General features: G+C 37.7%; 1 protein-coding gene across 1 annotated transcript in view; it reads right to left on the reverse strand.

The window, feature by feature from the left end:
* SLC9C1 (solute carrier family 9 member C1) overlaps window positions 1-14,892 on the reverse strand; it is a 99,846-nt gene that overhangs the window by 64,567 nt on the left and 20,387 nt on the right. The window contains exons 6-8 of the mRNA XM_023758699.1: window positions 9,600-9,725; window positions 8,181-8,342; window positions 3,769-3,868 (exon numbers count right to left, since the gene is read on the reverse strand). Of these exons, the coding sequence (XP_023614467.1) occupies window positions 3,769-3,868; window positions 8,181-8,342; window positions 9,600-9,725 (388 nt within the window). The remainder of the gene's footprint in view (window positions 1-3,768; window positions 3,869-8,180; window positions 8,343-9,599; window positions 9,726-14,892) is intronic.

Here is a 14,892-nt window from a genome sequence, read left to right on the forward strand (position 1 = left end):
CCCAACTCCCCCCCACCCCCACTGGCCTGCTCACCCCAACTGCCTTCCCCTCCTGGCCTGATCGCCCCTAACCACCTCTGTCTCGGCCTTGCCACCATGGCTTTGTCTGGAAGGTCTCCCAGAAGGTTTCCTGGTCTAATTAGCATATTACTCTTTTATTAGTATAGATTTTTCTATGATAAATTTAGGCTTATTATTCTACTAGAAGCCCTTTGCACGAAGATTCACGCAATAGGCCTTCCTTCCCCTGGCTGCTGGCACCGGTTTTCCTCTGGCAGCCAGGACCCAGGCCTTTGGTCTGGCAGCAGCAGAGAAGCCAAGCCTCTTTAGTCTTCAGTCTTCAGTCTTCACTCTGGCCAGAGCCTTCAGTCTTTGCTCTGCGCCTCTGTATGCAAATTAACCACCATATTTGTTGGGTTAATTTGCATATTTGCTCTGATTGGCTGGTGGGTGTAGTGGAGTGATACCAATTTGCATGTTTCTCTTTTATTAATGTAGATATAGAGAGCTATCATCTCTTTCTTGTATATGTGTGGCCATATTTTAAATTCCATTACCTTCTGGATTTAAATATTGCATCCAACATTAACTTGGAGGAAAACACACTAAGATATATTTTATGACAATTGTGTTCTGACTTCCCTATCAAAAACAAATCCAATTGTTGCACCATAAACATTGTCACTCCCCAAAAGAGTTTCTCAAAGCATTACATCCACCTACACACACATTTAAGGCAATCACTTGTAAATATTGTGTAGGATAATTCAGTCAAGGAAGTGATAGATATGAATCAGTCATACTTTACTACTCATTTAATGATTACATAATTTAAAAATTAACCTTAATATTGTAGAAAAATGTCATCAAATACCAAAGATTAGTCTTAATTAACATAAAATGTAATAAAATCAATGAAGCTATAAATACTGAGAAGCTGTCAAGACCTTTTATATGTGGTAGAAGTTAATGAGAGAAACCTGATGTGTGTGTGTGTGTGTGTGTGTGTGTGCAGTAAGTCAGACACATACAAAAAAGAGCTTCTAAATATTTTTTTAAGTCCCTTTCTTTCATTTGGGGATCGTGCATTATGCTAATATATCTAGATCTTTTATGGTAGCAAAGGGCCACATTTTTATCTGTATGTAACTTTTATCTGGAGAGAGATTTGTTTATTTAAAAATATTTTTATTGATTTCAGAGAGGAAGGGAGAGGGAGAGATATATAGAAACATCAATGATGAGAAACTTTGATCAGCTGCCTCCTGCACACCTCCCCTGGGGATCAAACTCAAACTGACAACCCGGGCATGTGCCTTGACTGGGAATCAAATCATAACCTCCTGGTTCATAGGTCAATGCTCAATCACTGAGCCACACTGGTCGGGCTGGAGAGAGGTTTTAAAAATTAGAAGTGCTATGCTCTCACCCTCATAGGTTTTGACTAGATAAATCTAGGCATCTGTATTATTTTTATTGCCCAACATTGCACAGCCACTAGCTTAGAAGAATGATAAGAACTTATGGACTGGATCTTTTAGGGACATCAATTTGCTTAGAATAAAAGATTATACATGATGGTAAGGAAGTAGCTCCTACTTGGAGAACTTCTTTCTAACAAAGTGATGTATTAACAGAAGCATGAACGAAATGAGGCAGCTACTTCTGCCCCTATGTAGGGGGAGTATGCAATATGCACATTCCAAGAGCAGACACACAAGGACACAAGCCTGGATAGTAACATATTTGGCATGTTTGAGAAACAGCAAAGTGATCAGTGTGGCTAGCACAGGGTGGGTGAGGGTGAGAGTGGTAAAAGAATCATAGAGTTAATGAAAGGACATATCATAGGACTTTGTTTTCCATTAAAATAACTTTGACTTATAGCCAAATGAGATGAGAAATTAGATTATTTTAAACAAAAGAAATGATCTGAGAAAGGGGTAAGTGAGGTGGGTAAGAATCAGTAAAAGATAATAAAATTAATGCATTATAGTCGAAGCATGTTTGCAGAATTGTTAGAATTGTGGTACTGGGGGCGAACATTGAAAAGATAGGAGATGGTGTGCCTCTACTCTAAAAGAGTAGTATGCACCTGCTGTAGATTATTATAGGATGTAATAGGATTTAACATTATCATCTTAGGTTTCAATTCTTTTGGAGAGTAGAAAATTAGTACATATCATATTTTAGATACTAAGATTCTTGAAATTGAGATTATGAAGTGGTTATTTATATGACCATATAAGTGGGTGGTTGAAGCAGGGTGTGGTGGACATGCTCTTAGGTGGAGAGAGGTTCAAGAACTGAAAGGTGAGGAGTAAAGGATCAATCGTGTGTATACTGACTGACATCACTAGGAATGGTGATGAGTAATGGAGAGAAGTCACAGTGAATGCAGAGGAGGGAGAATCTTCTCCAGGCTCTAGGGATAACTACAACCAAGAAGGTGGCAGATGGTATAATCTGATGTCATGAGCTTCAAAATTAAGTTGCACTCGGGAAGAAGGAGAAACCATTATATAGAAATGACTGAGGTACAGAGTCTACCTCAACGCTAGGCTCAATAGTACCAGGGAAGCAGGTGAGAAAGATACCATGACTTTTAAGGAATGCAAAGGAACTAATGCCTTCAGGGAAGATCCAGCTTTCTCTTTCATTTAGAGCAAGAAGGTGAAGGGAGCCTTCATAATCACTTCCCATAGATACAGTTGAATATTAGTGTAACATTTTGAATTATTCCTACAACTGTGGCCCAATTAATTATGCCTAGCTGCTAGTACAACCAGCTTTCATTGTAATTGATAAAAAAATTTTAGTGACGTGCTCCAAAATCTTATAAGATCCTATACTTTTAAGCTTCTGACTTCTAAATTTGTTCTATCTTCTATAATATTCTTCCAAACTCTAAAACTCATCATGTTCAGGGCTTCCTTTAACACATATGTTGCCATTGTGTTTTGTGGGTCCTCTGTACTGGAGCCTTGCAGAATGCACCCTTATTTGAGGCCGACACAGATTCCATACATCCTCAGGTGGGTGCCCTTGAGCACATTGGTATATTTCTACTAAAATTAAGTCTTGCTTTTAGTTTGCCATACTTTCTTTTTTTATAACACTACTTACTTTTAGTTTGGTCATACTTTCTTTTACGAAACCATTAACCCTCTTCAAATGCCCTAGCTTGACCTTTTAATTTGCTTTGTGTGGCATCTCTTTATGGTCTTTAAAAATTATGGTCTTTAAAATATTGGTCTTTCACTCTAGTGTCAGTGTCATGCTGAGCCCCACTGGAGCCTGAGGCAAAAGGAACTATCAGTAATATTGATCTTATCTTTATTTAACATTTTAATATTTTCATCATTGATTTTTTTGCATTAGTTTGCCCCAAAATATTGCATTAAACACATTATTTATGTTGATTATTGAGGTTTTTTGGCACCCTCTAAAATTGTGTGCCTGAAATGAGTGTCTCCCTTGCCTTCCCTTATTCCTAACCTTGTCTAGTGGTTTAGATTGAAAATTACTGAGTATATGGTAAAGGAATTCATGGGGGAATAGAGCCAACATGAACTTAAGGTGAACTTAAAAGTTTTGCCTAAAGTTAAAAGAGTAGAAGACACAGGCAACAGAGTCTATAGGAAGTGTTTTCAGTTGGGTGGTTCCGATCAGTATCTTACTTTGACCATGTAGTTGCAGGTGCAGTTATTATTACAATATTATGGCTTCTAATGTATGAAACAAAATGAAAATATGCTGGCCACTCACTCAAGTAGTAGTGACTCAACTCCTGGTTTAAGACTTGTAGAATTTAAGAAAAGTCCCATAATGGCCAGTGTAAAGACTCCAGACATTCCAACTAGCTCACCTATTTTTGAAAATAAATAAAAATAAAGTATTAATTTTATCAGGGATGAAAATAACTTGATAGTACAGTGACTGTACAGAGAGGCTATCAGACATGGTTTCAATTGCATAATACTAAAAATTGCTACCACCACCCATCATCCTTCTTCCTCCTCAGATGCACACCCAATTGTGTAGTAACCTGTGTATGTGCCCTCACCTGGAATCGAACTCATGACCCTTTGGTGCGTGGGAGGACACTCTAACTACTGATCCACACCAACCAGGGCCTGGAGGTACAATGAGTTCCCTCAGGGGGAGTGCTGCTCATCCAGAAGCCGGGCTCATGGCTGGTGAGTGCAGCGGAGGTGGCAGGAACCTCCGCGGCAGCACTGAGGAGCAGTAAGCCAAGTGGTAGGGAGCAGCAAGCAGGCAGGCAGTAAGGAGCAAGGGATCCCAGACTGTGAGAGGGCACAGGCCTGGCTGAGGGATTCCCCCTACCCCCAGTGCACGAATTTCGTGCACCGAGCCTCTAGCATATATATATATAGTTATATATATATAACTATAATGGGATTTTACAGTAATGTGGTTCTGTATTTGGGCTTCTTTTTTTAACTTAATGTTTAGCAGACGCTGTTCTGGTTAATAAAAAAGAGTGATTTTTGTTTTAATATTGAAGAACATTGTGGATATGTCACTTTTATCTTATTGCCATATTTATCCAATTGCTATATGTGTACCTTCTGTTTCTTTGGTTTACTTTGTATTCCTTCATTACAACAGTTGTATTTTAATAACTGTAGGCTTATAAAGTGTTTAATACCTACCTAGTAGGGAAAGATCTCCACTTATAATTATGTTTTTCCAACTCTCACTGTTAATATTTCCTGATAACCTCTTTAAATTGTTTTGTATAATTTCAAAACCAAAAAAGTGAAAATATGCTAGCCACCACATATTTCTGTCAGTTTGATTCCGATACATTTTAATTCATTAAATCAGTATTATTCTTACTTTAGAGGTAGAAAATTATAAGCTTTATAATTCTTTATTTTTTTTTGGTTCATTTTAGTTTTCATTTTCTTTATTTTGGCCTTGGAAATAGTAATCTTTTACACAGAAAATATCAGTAATCTCTTAAACCTAGTCTGCCCAGACACCTGAGCCCCTTCACATTTCTGTCTCCATGTGCCCATGTGTATCCTCTATTCCCAAACACTCAATGCCTTTTTTAAAAATCAAATCTTTATTGTTCAGATGATTACACTGGTTCCTCTTTTTTCCCACCATAACTCCCCTCCACCCAGTTCCCACCCCACCCACCGCCCTCACTCCCCACCCGCTGTCCTCATCCATAGGTGCACGATTATTATCTAATCTCTCCACTCACCCCCACACCCCTTCCCCCCGCCCCAAGAATAGTCAGTCCATTCCCTTTCTATGTCCCTGATTCTATTACAATCACCAGTTCATACTGTTCATCAGATTATTTATTCACTTGATTTTTAGATTCACTTGTTGATAGATGTGTATTTGTTGTTCATAATTTGTATCTTTACCTTTTTCTTCTTCTTCCTCTTCTTAGAGGATACCTTTCAGCATTTCATATAATACTGGTTTGGTGGTGATGAACTCCTTTAGCTTTTTCTTATCTGTGAAGCTCTTTATCTGACCTTCACTTCTGAATGATAGCTTTGCTGGATAAAGTAATCTTGGTTGTAGGTTCTTGGTATTCATCACTTTGAATATTTCTTGCCACTCCCTTCTGGCCTGCAAAGTTTCTGTTGAGAAATCAGCTGACAATCGTACGGGTACTCCCTTGTAGGTAACTGACTTTCTTTCTCTTGCTGCTTTTAAGAGTCTCTCTTTGTCTTTTGCTCTTGGCATTTTAATTATGATGTGTCTTGGTGTGGTCCTCTTTGGATTCCTTTTGTTTGGGGTTCTATGTGCTTCCTGGACTTGGAAGTCTATTTCTTTCACCAGGTAGGGGAAGTTTTCTGTCATTATTTCTTCAAATAGGTTTTCAATATCTTGCTCTCTCTCTTCTTCTGGCACCCCTATAATTCGGATGTTGGTACACTTGAAGCTGTCCCAGAGGCTCCTTACACTATCTTCGTATTTTTGGATTCTTTTTCCATTTTGCTTTTCTGGTTGGGTGTTTTTTGCTTCTTCGTATTTCAAATCTTTGTCTTGATTCTTGTGATCCTCTGGTCTGCTGTTGGGAGTCTGTATAATATTCTTTATTTCAGTCAGTGTATGCTTAATTTCTAGTTGGTCCTTTATCACAACATCGAGGGTCTCACTAGATTTCTTGAGGATCTCACTACATTTATCGGTGGTTTCTAGAAAATTCTTGAAAAACCTAAAAAGTGTGGTTTTGAACTCTATATCCAGTAGTTTGCTTTCCTCCATTTCTGTCATTTGTGTCCTGTTTCTTTGTCTCGGCATTTTTTATGCTTCGCTGTGTCGATAGAGTGGCTTTCTGTGTCTAATTCTTTATTTTAGTTCTGGCTAGAAATGGTACCTAAGCCATAAAATAACACATTAGTCATTTTTGAATCCTGAAAAAAGAGGGATCTGTGGACATAGGTGCTTTAAGGCTCTCAAGTCTTGAACTAGTCATTGTAACTTATTATGCAATAGTAAAATTTGGAAAATATTTATGATGGCTACCTTGAAGATACTAAAAATATAAACATTAAGCCAGGACAGAGTGAAAGTCCTTTTACATTAGATTTATATTCACTCTATCTTGTTTTCATACATTTTTTCCCTAGAATTGCTCTTTCTAAAATGTTTAGTAAGAGACATTTTGACTCAATATTTATTATTTCCTGGGGGTATAACCCTTAATATTGAGGTTATGCTTGCTTACTAAATGGTGTTAGAGGAAATTATATTTGCTGGGATATATTTTTGCAAGAAATTAGGTATGCAAAATTTAAGTCGTATATGATAAAGGACTTGTACAGATTGATCATATTCTCATAATTAATTTATTAACTTGATCCTGTAACATCAATAGATTATAATTGGCTTTAATTCACTGATCAATTAGGAAAACTCAAAATCCTACATTCTGCCTTTCTTTCCTCATACATGAAAATAATAAATCCTGTTACATTAGCACTTCTAAAGTTTTTTCCTGTCTCAATTAATTCAAATGTTATACTCTCAGTAAACTTTTATAGTTTTCTGTTTAGGTCTATATTTCTTGTAAGTTTATTCCTTGATATTCTATAAATATTTTGCCAATGTAAAGAGAATCAAATTTTCATTATATTTTCAAACTAGTTACTGCTGACTTATAAGGACAGTACTATTTTTTTATATTAACTTCATACTACCTATTAAAAAGCATCATTGGCTTATTTTCTTTAAATTTCTACATAATCTAAAATTTTGCAACTACTATAACCATTTCTCTTTCAAAATATGTATAAATTGTATTCTTTTTATTTTATTTTATTAGCTAGAGCTTCCAGAATAACTTTTAATCTTGGATATGAGAATAGGCAACATTGTCTTATTCTCAAATGCAATGGAAGTACATAGTATATTAAGTTGTAAGTTGTTGTCTAGGTATTGTCACATATGCCAACTTCAAATCATTTGTAGGGCCATCTGAAGAACTGGGTTGAACATGATTCTGAGGCTGTATCAGCAAATAGTGATATAGCTAATTACCAATACCTGCCATACTTCTATGAGAAGAAAGTGGTGATAAATGGATTAATAATAAATTTTATAATATGTAGTCTTACTTGATCTTTTTGATCTTTGAGATACCAAGAAAAGTATATTTAATTTTAGGCAGTTAGAATAATTAAGACTTTCCTTTTGTAGTTAGTATTTAATTGCATTGTGGATTTAGAATTTTATTGAAATGTTCTGTATTCTAGTTTATTTCTGTAAATGGTCTACAGGTATATGTAAAGAATATGCATTATGTTTTAGAAAGGAAAACTCTACATATCTTATGAACCCCACATTTAAGTTTTTATTTAAAATTTTTTATAGCATACTATTTTTTTCCAATTGGCTATGAAATTATCTGGGAAAGTCATGTTAGAATATCTCATCGTAATTAGGAGTTTTGTCAAATTCTCCTGCTTAATAATGGTATTGCCTTTATATATTTTGGCATATTGTTTTCTGTTGTATAGATACTAACATTTTTATCTCTTTTGATAGATTATTTTAACAAAAAGATTCCTTCTAGATCAGTTAAATTGTTTTAAACTAACTTTTACTTGGCATGCCTATTATGAATTTTTGATATCTTTAATTTTTCTATGTGATTTAATTTTAGGGATAGGTTTCTCACTTACAAATAAAAAAGATGAGGTACATATTTGAAAAGTTGAGACTTATATGGTTGATATCATCACCAAACACAGTAGACATCCACAAATGAACCAGTTTTGCACTTAGAATTCCAAACAAGAAACTTGATAGATAATATGACAATATTGGACTCACGATGCTACGTGCTGCAAGAAAGGGGAGAAAATTAAAAAATAGTTAATAGAACTTACTTAATTTTGAGTGATGATATGACTGAATTAGCTTTTCTTTTTGTCATTATCTTTAAAATAGCTCATTCATATCATGTAGGGTGTTTTCATATTTCTGTTCTCAAATTCTGAAAGCCACACAAGCTTACAAAAGTCAGTCAGTTTAGTGTAAGAACTTCTTTCAGTCTCCGTTAAGCAATAAACATTTATTCAGTGCCAAACACTACAATAAATTTTGGAAATGTGGTAATGTACAAGAGGTAGAAAGTCACTAAATTCATGTCATTTATATTCTAGATCCAACATAAGACACTGAGGAAATGCAGAATGAATTGCCTCCATTGTTCTCACCTGCCAACTTATTGGTTCCTTACTGATGGACATTTAATGTTTTCCAGTCTTTCCCCTCATACATAATGCTGCAATGTATATTTCTGTACATAATTTGGTTTTACTTTTCTGATTACTTCCTTAGGCCCCAGAAGTGCAGTTATGCACTAAAGGATAGTTACATCTTTAATATTGCTATGTTTTGCCAAAAGACTTTGTATAGTCATTATGATGCCCTCTCCTGAAAATTAGGAAGCCTAAGACTTTGACCTCCCTATCCCCTGGGGGGACGGGGAGTGTTTATTTCTATTTTGACTCATCATGCTTTATTTATTCATAATCAATGCCTAAAACTCAGAATTGAAGACTATTTTTCCCCAAGAAGGCCCATTTAGGGGACCATCATCCTCTCATGTCTTCTTCAAGGGGTCGGGTCCACATGGTGGACAATTATCCTACTTGGTCAAATGAAGCACTCACCTTTAGTTTTTCTCTGTATCCAATTAGTTTACCCGGGCCATGGCAGCCTGGAATATCTGTGGTGAACCTAAAACCTCAATTCAGCACAAGAAGGTACACCCTCTAAGATGCTAAGCGAAATAAGCCAGTCAGATAAAGACAAGTATCACATAATATCACTTATATGTGGAATCCAATGAACAAAATAAACTGACAGAGACATGGAAGCATGCAACAGACTGACAATTCTCAGAGGAAAGGGGTGAGGGGCAGGAAGAGATTAACCAAAGTATTTATATGCATAATCCATGGACACAGATAATAGTGCAGTGAAGGCCTGGGGGTAGGGGGTAGAGAGAAGGGATGAAGGGGTCAATGAGGGAACAAAAAGGGACATCTGTAATACTTTCAACAATAAAGATAAATTAAAAAATAGGTCCTTACCTAAGGAATGGTTCATACTTTTCTGGTCGGTGTTAAAATCCATGATACTAGCAAACATATTATAAGACATTATAGAGGTTACCAGACTTTCTCCATTAATTAAGTTGATGAGGCCTCTAGAAAGACCTATGGAAGGAAAAAATATTTTAGGTGAAAAAAAATAAAATTTTAGCAAGTAGAAAAATATTCTTAGCTATGGATATACATCGCATACTTTTCCTACATACTTAAACTTTAGTCATGTTTGAAATCTCTTTTCAAGAAAATGCAATGATATATTAACTGTAAGTTAAGTCTAGACCATCATAAGTACCAAATTAACTGTGCTTGATTATGGTTGATGTAATTGAGATAATCAGCCAGGGTTCTCATTCCTTCTTTCAAAGTAGATGGAAATATGAAATTCATTATTTTTTTAATTCAGTGATTTGGCCTATATAAATATTTACATCACGTATTTATGGCAACATAAAAAAACAATGACAAGATAAAATAAATTCATAAACCAAGACTTTATAACACTGTACCTAGTGAAGAGTTAAGGCAATTGCCCAGATACTCTCACTTTAACACAAACTGTCTGATTTTCCTATACATCCTTTTTAGTGGTTTTAGAAATCAAACTCCATGAATGGAGAGCACCTTGATATTATCTATTTTGATCCAAATTTTCCTTCATTTATTATTATATTCTAAGTTTAGATAGCCATTAATTATCATTTTTCTGTGCTATTAAATGTGTCTATGGTGACAAAACTATGACTTGGGGCAACTTTGATGATTTTCCAAATTCCCACAGGAAGGAAACATTACATGGTAAAAGCCCTTCCTATAGACCAACCACTCTATAGCTGTGATCACAACCTAATACAGTAAGTATGTTGTTGGAAGAGAATAAAAGCAAGGTAGTCTGGTCTTGTGGCAGCTCAATTGCTTTGATGGTTCACTTCTTCACCTATCCCTGCATTGACACCCTTTGCTGTAAGATTTTGCAGTTTTTCTCTTATAATAGACTGAAGAGATCTAGTCTGTTCGGTCATGTAATGATACAAGCAGAGGCTTGAGAAATATTTCTGCTTCCTCTCTTTTGGACTCCATCACCTTCATGGCAGCATTTCCTGGCTACACTACTAGAGGGATGTGAGAAATACTTGGAGGAAATGCAGATCACTCAGTGTCCAGATGACCCTCCAGCTGACAGTAGATTTATTATGAGCCTAGCTAAGATCAGCAGAGCCCAGCCCATATCATCAGAACTGCCAGACTCATGAGAAATAATACATAATTATTGTTTTAAGCCACGCTGTTTTGGAGTTGTTTATTACTCAGAAAAACTTGATAGTCTTGTATAATTATTTTATTTTATAGTTTTGAGCCTCTCAATAAATGTTAGCTATGTAAAGTTAAGAGTCTCATTTATATTTTATAATAAAGTATGGACTTCCTTATTTTTTAAAATTTACCTCCTTGCCATAAGTAAAAAAAACCTAAGGAAAGAAACATTTGCCTTTGGAGCTGTTATCTGTAGAGTGCTCCTCATCCCCACTGGTTGCTGGTGGGAGTGGGCTTCTTGCGATATCACACAAAAAATAATTTTCTGAGACTCCCATAGGAGAACCAGTGATTTTTATTTGCATGGAATTAAATCCCCGAGTTTCCAAGCTCCCATTTCCCTTTGTCCCATCATTGAAGAAGTGTAGGTATGGCTTCAGCTGAGCTAGGATTAAAACCATTGCCCAAAGTTTCCATTCAATGTCTGCACAGACTAATCCAGCACCAGGCTACCTTAGCTTGTGTTCCCAGCTGCAGCCATCAGTCCATTGCGTGTGGAGTCCACAGGGCTACATGGCTATAATGGGAACACAGGCGAATGCAAGAAAACAGGAGCAAAACCAATGGAACCAGAGTCAAAAGAGCCAAGAGTTAAGAGAATTCCTTTGTCTGCAGATTACATATCCCCAAATTTTTGCGGGCTTGCTGTGGCCTCACCTCCTCTGGCCAATGATCTTTGTTCCCAGGTTTGATTGACAGCAAGTACCTTTCCTATGTCACCCCAACTTCACTGCACATGTCTCCATCCTTCCCTTTTGTCCAGCCCTTTCCCTCGGGGTTTTCCAGGGAATGGACTTGTGGTTCCCTGGGGAGTATAAAGTTGCACCTTCCTGGTGAAGCTGCCCAAATGACATGCCTATAATGTCTGGTTTCCTCCTTTGCTCCTTTCCTATTATTAATAACTAGCTAATTTCAATGGCATCAAATCTGCTATGACCGTAATCACATCAGGAGTGTAATTGCTGCAGATCCTTAGAAATCTGGAAACATTTGTCTCTTTCTTCCTAATTCTATTTAGGGCCATCAGGTGACTTACACCCTAGAAAGAACACACATATTATAGTTTAACATCACATAGATTATTGTGAATTAGTTTCATTTTCCAAATACTAGGTTTTAAGTCCTTCATACAAAAAATCATTAGTTATTGACATTCTTCGACAGCATTGAATTAGATGCCAAAGTACATTTAAAATACTTGAAACTATCAGAAATATCTTGAAAAATTAGTATTTGTAATCCAGTAGAGAATTTTACAGAACAAAGGAACTTCCTTATTTCCCAGGTTTAATTTATTTTTACTACCAGCCTTTGGGGGGTGGGAGGGAGTAGGAGAGGAAGAGGAAAGTTCCTTTCTGCTCTTTCCATCCCTTAATGCCTGTTCAATATACTCTTGAAGTCCATTCTCATCCTCAGCTATCCCATAGTCTCACTCCTCTTCACTTTACACAAAAGCTTTTCAACAATATCCTTCCTCTCCCTCCTTATCTAATCACTCCCTCCCCTAGTCCATCACAAGATACCACCTCTTCATCACAAACAACTACTCAATGAATTTTTATTGCCTCTAAGAAATAGTTTACCTTCTCTGCCCTACATTTAAGACCACATATAATACAACCTGTCCAACTCTGTCTTCCTCACTTAACTCTAATTAGAGTGGTCTTTCAATGACTGTCAAATATTCTATAGTTGACTCTATTCCAAGTCTGGTTTATATAATAAATTCTTTCCCAACCAAAATATCCTTCCCTATGAACTAAATTCCACCTACCCTTTATGCCCACATAAGTTCCATAACCAGCATGAGTTTATTGTATATAGCAGAGGCCTTGGAGAGTTCCATACCTGAGTTTGAGGTCTGGCTCCATTATTTACTTCAATATTAACCTAGAGAAATTACCTAACTTCTGAAACTTCAGTTGCTATCACCTATTAAATGACTAAAATAATGTTACCTCCCTCAGAGTGGTGCTTTGAGAATTAAGTGGGATAATTTAATAAAGGAATTTACACAATTTCTAGTAAATAATATTTGCTATTATAGATAAATTTCTTTGATCATACTCATACCTCCTCTAAATTCATATTTGACCAAAATTGAACATTCATTATCACAATCAGGTAAAAAAAAATAAGCTATTTAAAAGAAAAATTGCAAAGACATGCCCTGAATGAATATTTTTCATTTTATCTAATTCTACATATTTTCAAAACTTATGCATTTGAAATGCCTTATTGTAATCATTGAAATATTTCTTTAAAAATGTTTAAATTAAAAAGACAATGAGTGCTAGCATGGGTGTGTAGATATTAGAACTCTCATGCATTGTTGGTAGGAATGTATACTATAGGAAAATAGTTGGGAAGTTTTTTAAAATGTTGAATCTGGAGTTATCACATGATCCAGCAGTTCCACTCCTAGGTATCTACTTCAAGTGAAATGAAAATATATGTCCACACAGGACTTGTACATAAATATTCATAGCAGCATTATTCATAGCACACTATAATTTTATTTATTTTTATTTTTTTCATCAACTGATTTAATAGATAAATCAACAGTAGTTTATCTATATAAGTTAATTACACTTCAATACAGCTGTTTAGAAAAGATTTTGTTTTAATTTTATAAGCAATGGGAAACCACTTAAGATTTATAAAGAAAAACTATTGAAAAAATGCCAGTAAAGAATTATTCAGATTAAAATATAAAAGTAGACTGAATGTCCTTGAGCATCTCCAGGAAGGCCTGCGGGGATGGCGCCTCCACATTCTGGAATGTGTCCTGGACTCTGCCGTACCAGAAGAAGTATTTCTCCTCCAGCCAGATGAACCCGAAGTGGTCCTCATCGAACAGGATGAAGACTCCAGGGCAGCAGTGCCTGGGGTAAGCGAAGGAATCAATGTCCACGCCATAGAAACACATCCTGCAGGTTCGGGGGTAGTTCTGGTCACTTGAGCGCACGCCCACAGGCAGAACAAACGGGACAGGCTGCTCCTCCGAAGCTGCAGGCCCGGACTCCCCAACGCTGGGCTGGGCAGGGCTCTGCCAGCTATGGCCCTGGCTTTCCTCAGTTCCGTCTTCTTGCTGCTGCTGGTGGTGCTGCTCCCGGATCACCTGCTCGTCAATCTCCTGGACCACGCGGGAGAGCTCATTGAAGTTGCGGAAGATCTCGCCATCTCGCAGCTGGATGCGGCGCATGAGGTGGATCTCTAACGCCTTCGTGCCTATCCCCATGAGCCTCGTGACCCTGGCATACTTCCCATGGAAGCTGAGCATGACAGTCATTGGGCTGAAGGCATTGAATTTGCCGTGGAAGAGGCCTGGTCTGATGAGGTCGTCCGGGTGGCGTGGCGGGAGGTAGAGGCGGCGGTAGGTCAGGCAGTCATACTGCTGTCCGTCCTCCTGCACCCGCCCCCGCCCCCGTTCTCCCCTAAGCCGCGTTGGTGAATCCGTTCGGTGGTCTGTCCTCTTGCACTGGATGGTGAGCCTGTCCTCCTGAATCTGCATGTGGCCGTTGTGGGGCCTGCCGAGGAGGCCTGCCATGCACTCCACCGCGGCTGGTGTCCTCTCCGTCAGGCGAATTCTGAACGCGGGCTTGAAATGTATTGGGCCACGCACATGGGTGTTAAGGGAAGGCCTGTACGGCCAGCCAGTAATGCATGAGCCGTCCACCACGACATTCAGCAGTGTTCTATAGCTATAATTTAGCTGCCACAATCCAAAATGTGTCTGTATGGGAAGAGCTTCGCATAGACTTCTCGGTAAGACATACCGATCATCTCCAGGTTCTGCAACTTTTCACGAACGCCGAACTCCTCGCGGCAGCGCCGTCTCCAGATGCTGTCGATGTGCAGGATGTGGTGGAATTTGGTGCAGGCCTGGGCCAGGCTGGGCAGGTCGGTGCCGGGGAGCGAGGCGAAGAATCTTCACCAGCATCTCAACGGCAGGTCCTGC

This window comes from Myotis lucifugus, unplaced genomic scaffold (genome assembly GCF_000147115.1).
Source record: "Myotis lucifugus unplaced genomic scaffold, Myoluc2.0 scaffold_137, whole genome shotgun sequence".
Taxonomy (NCBI): Eukaryota; Metazoa; Chordata; class Mammalia; order Chiroptera; family Vespertilionidae; genus Myotis; species Myotis lucifugus.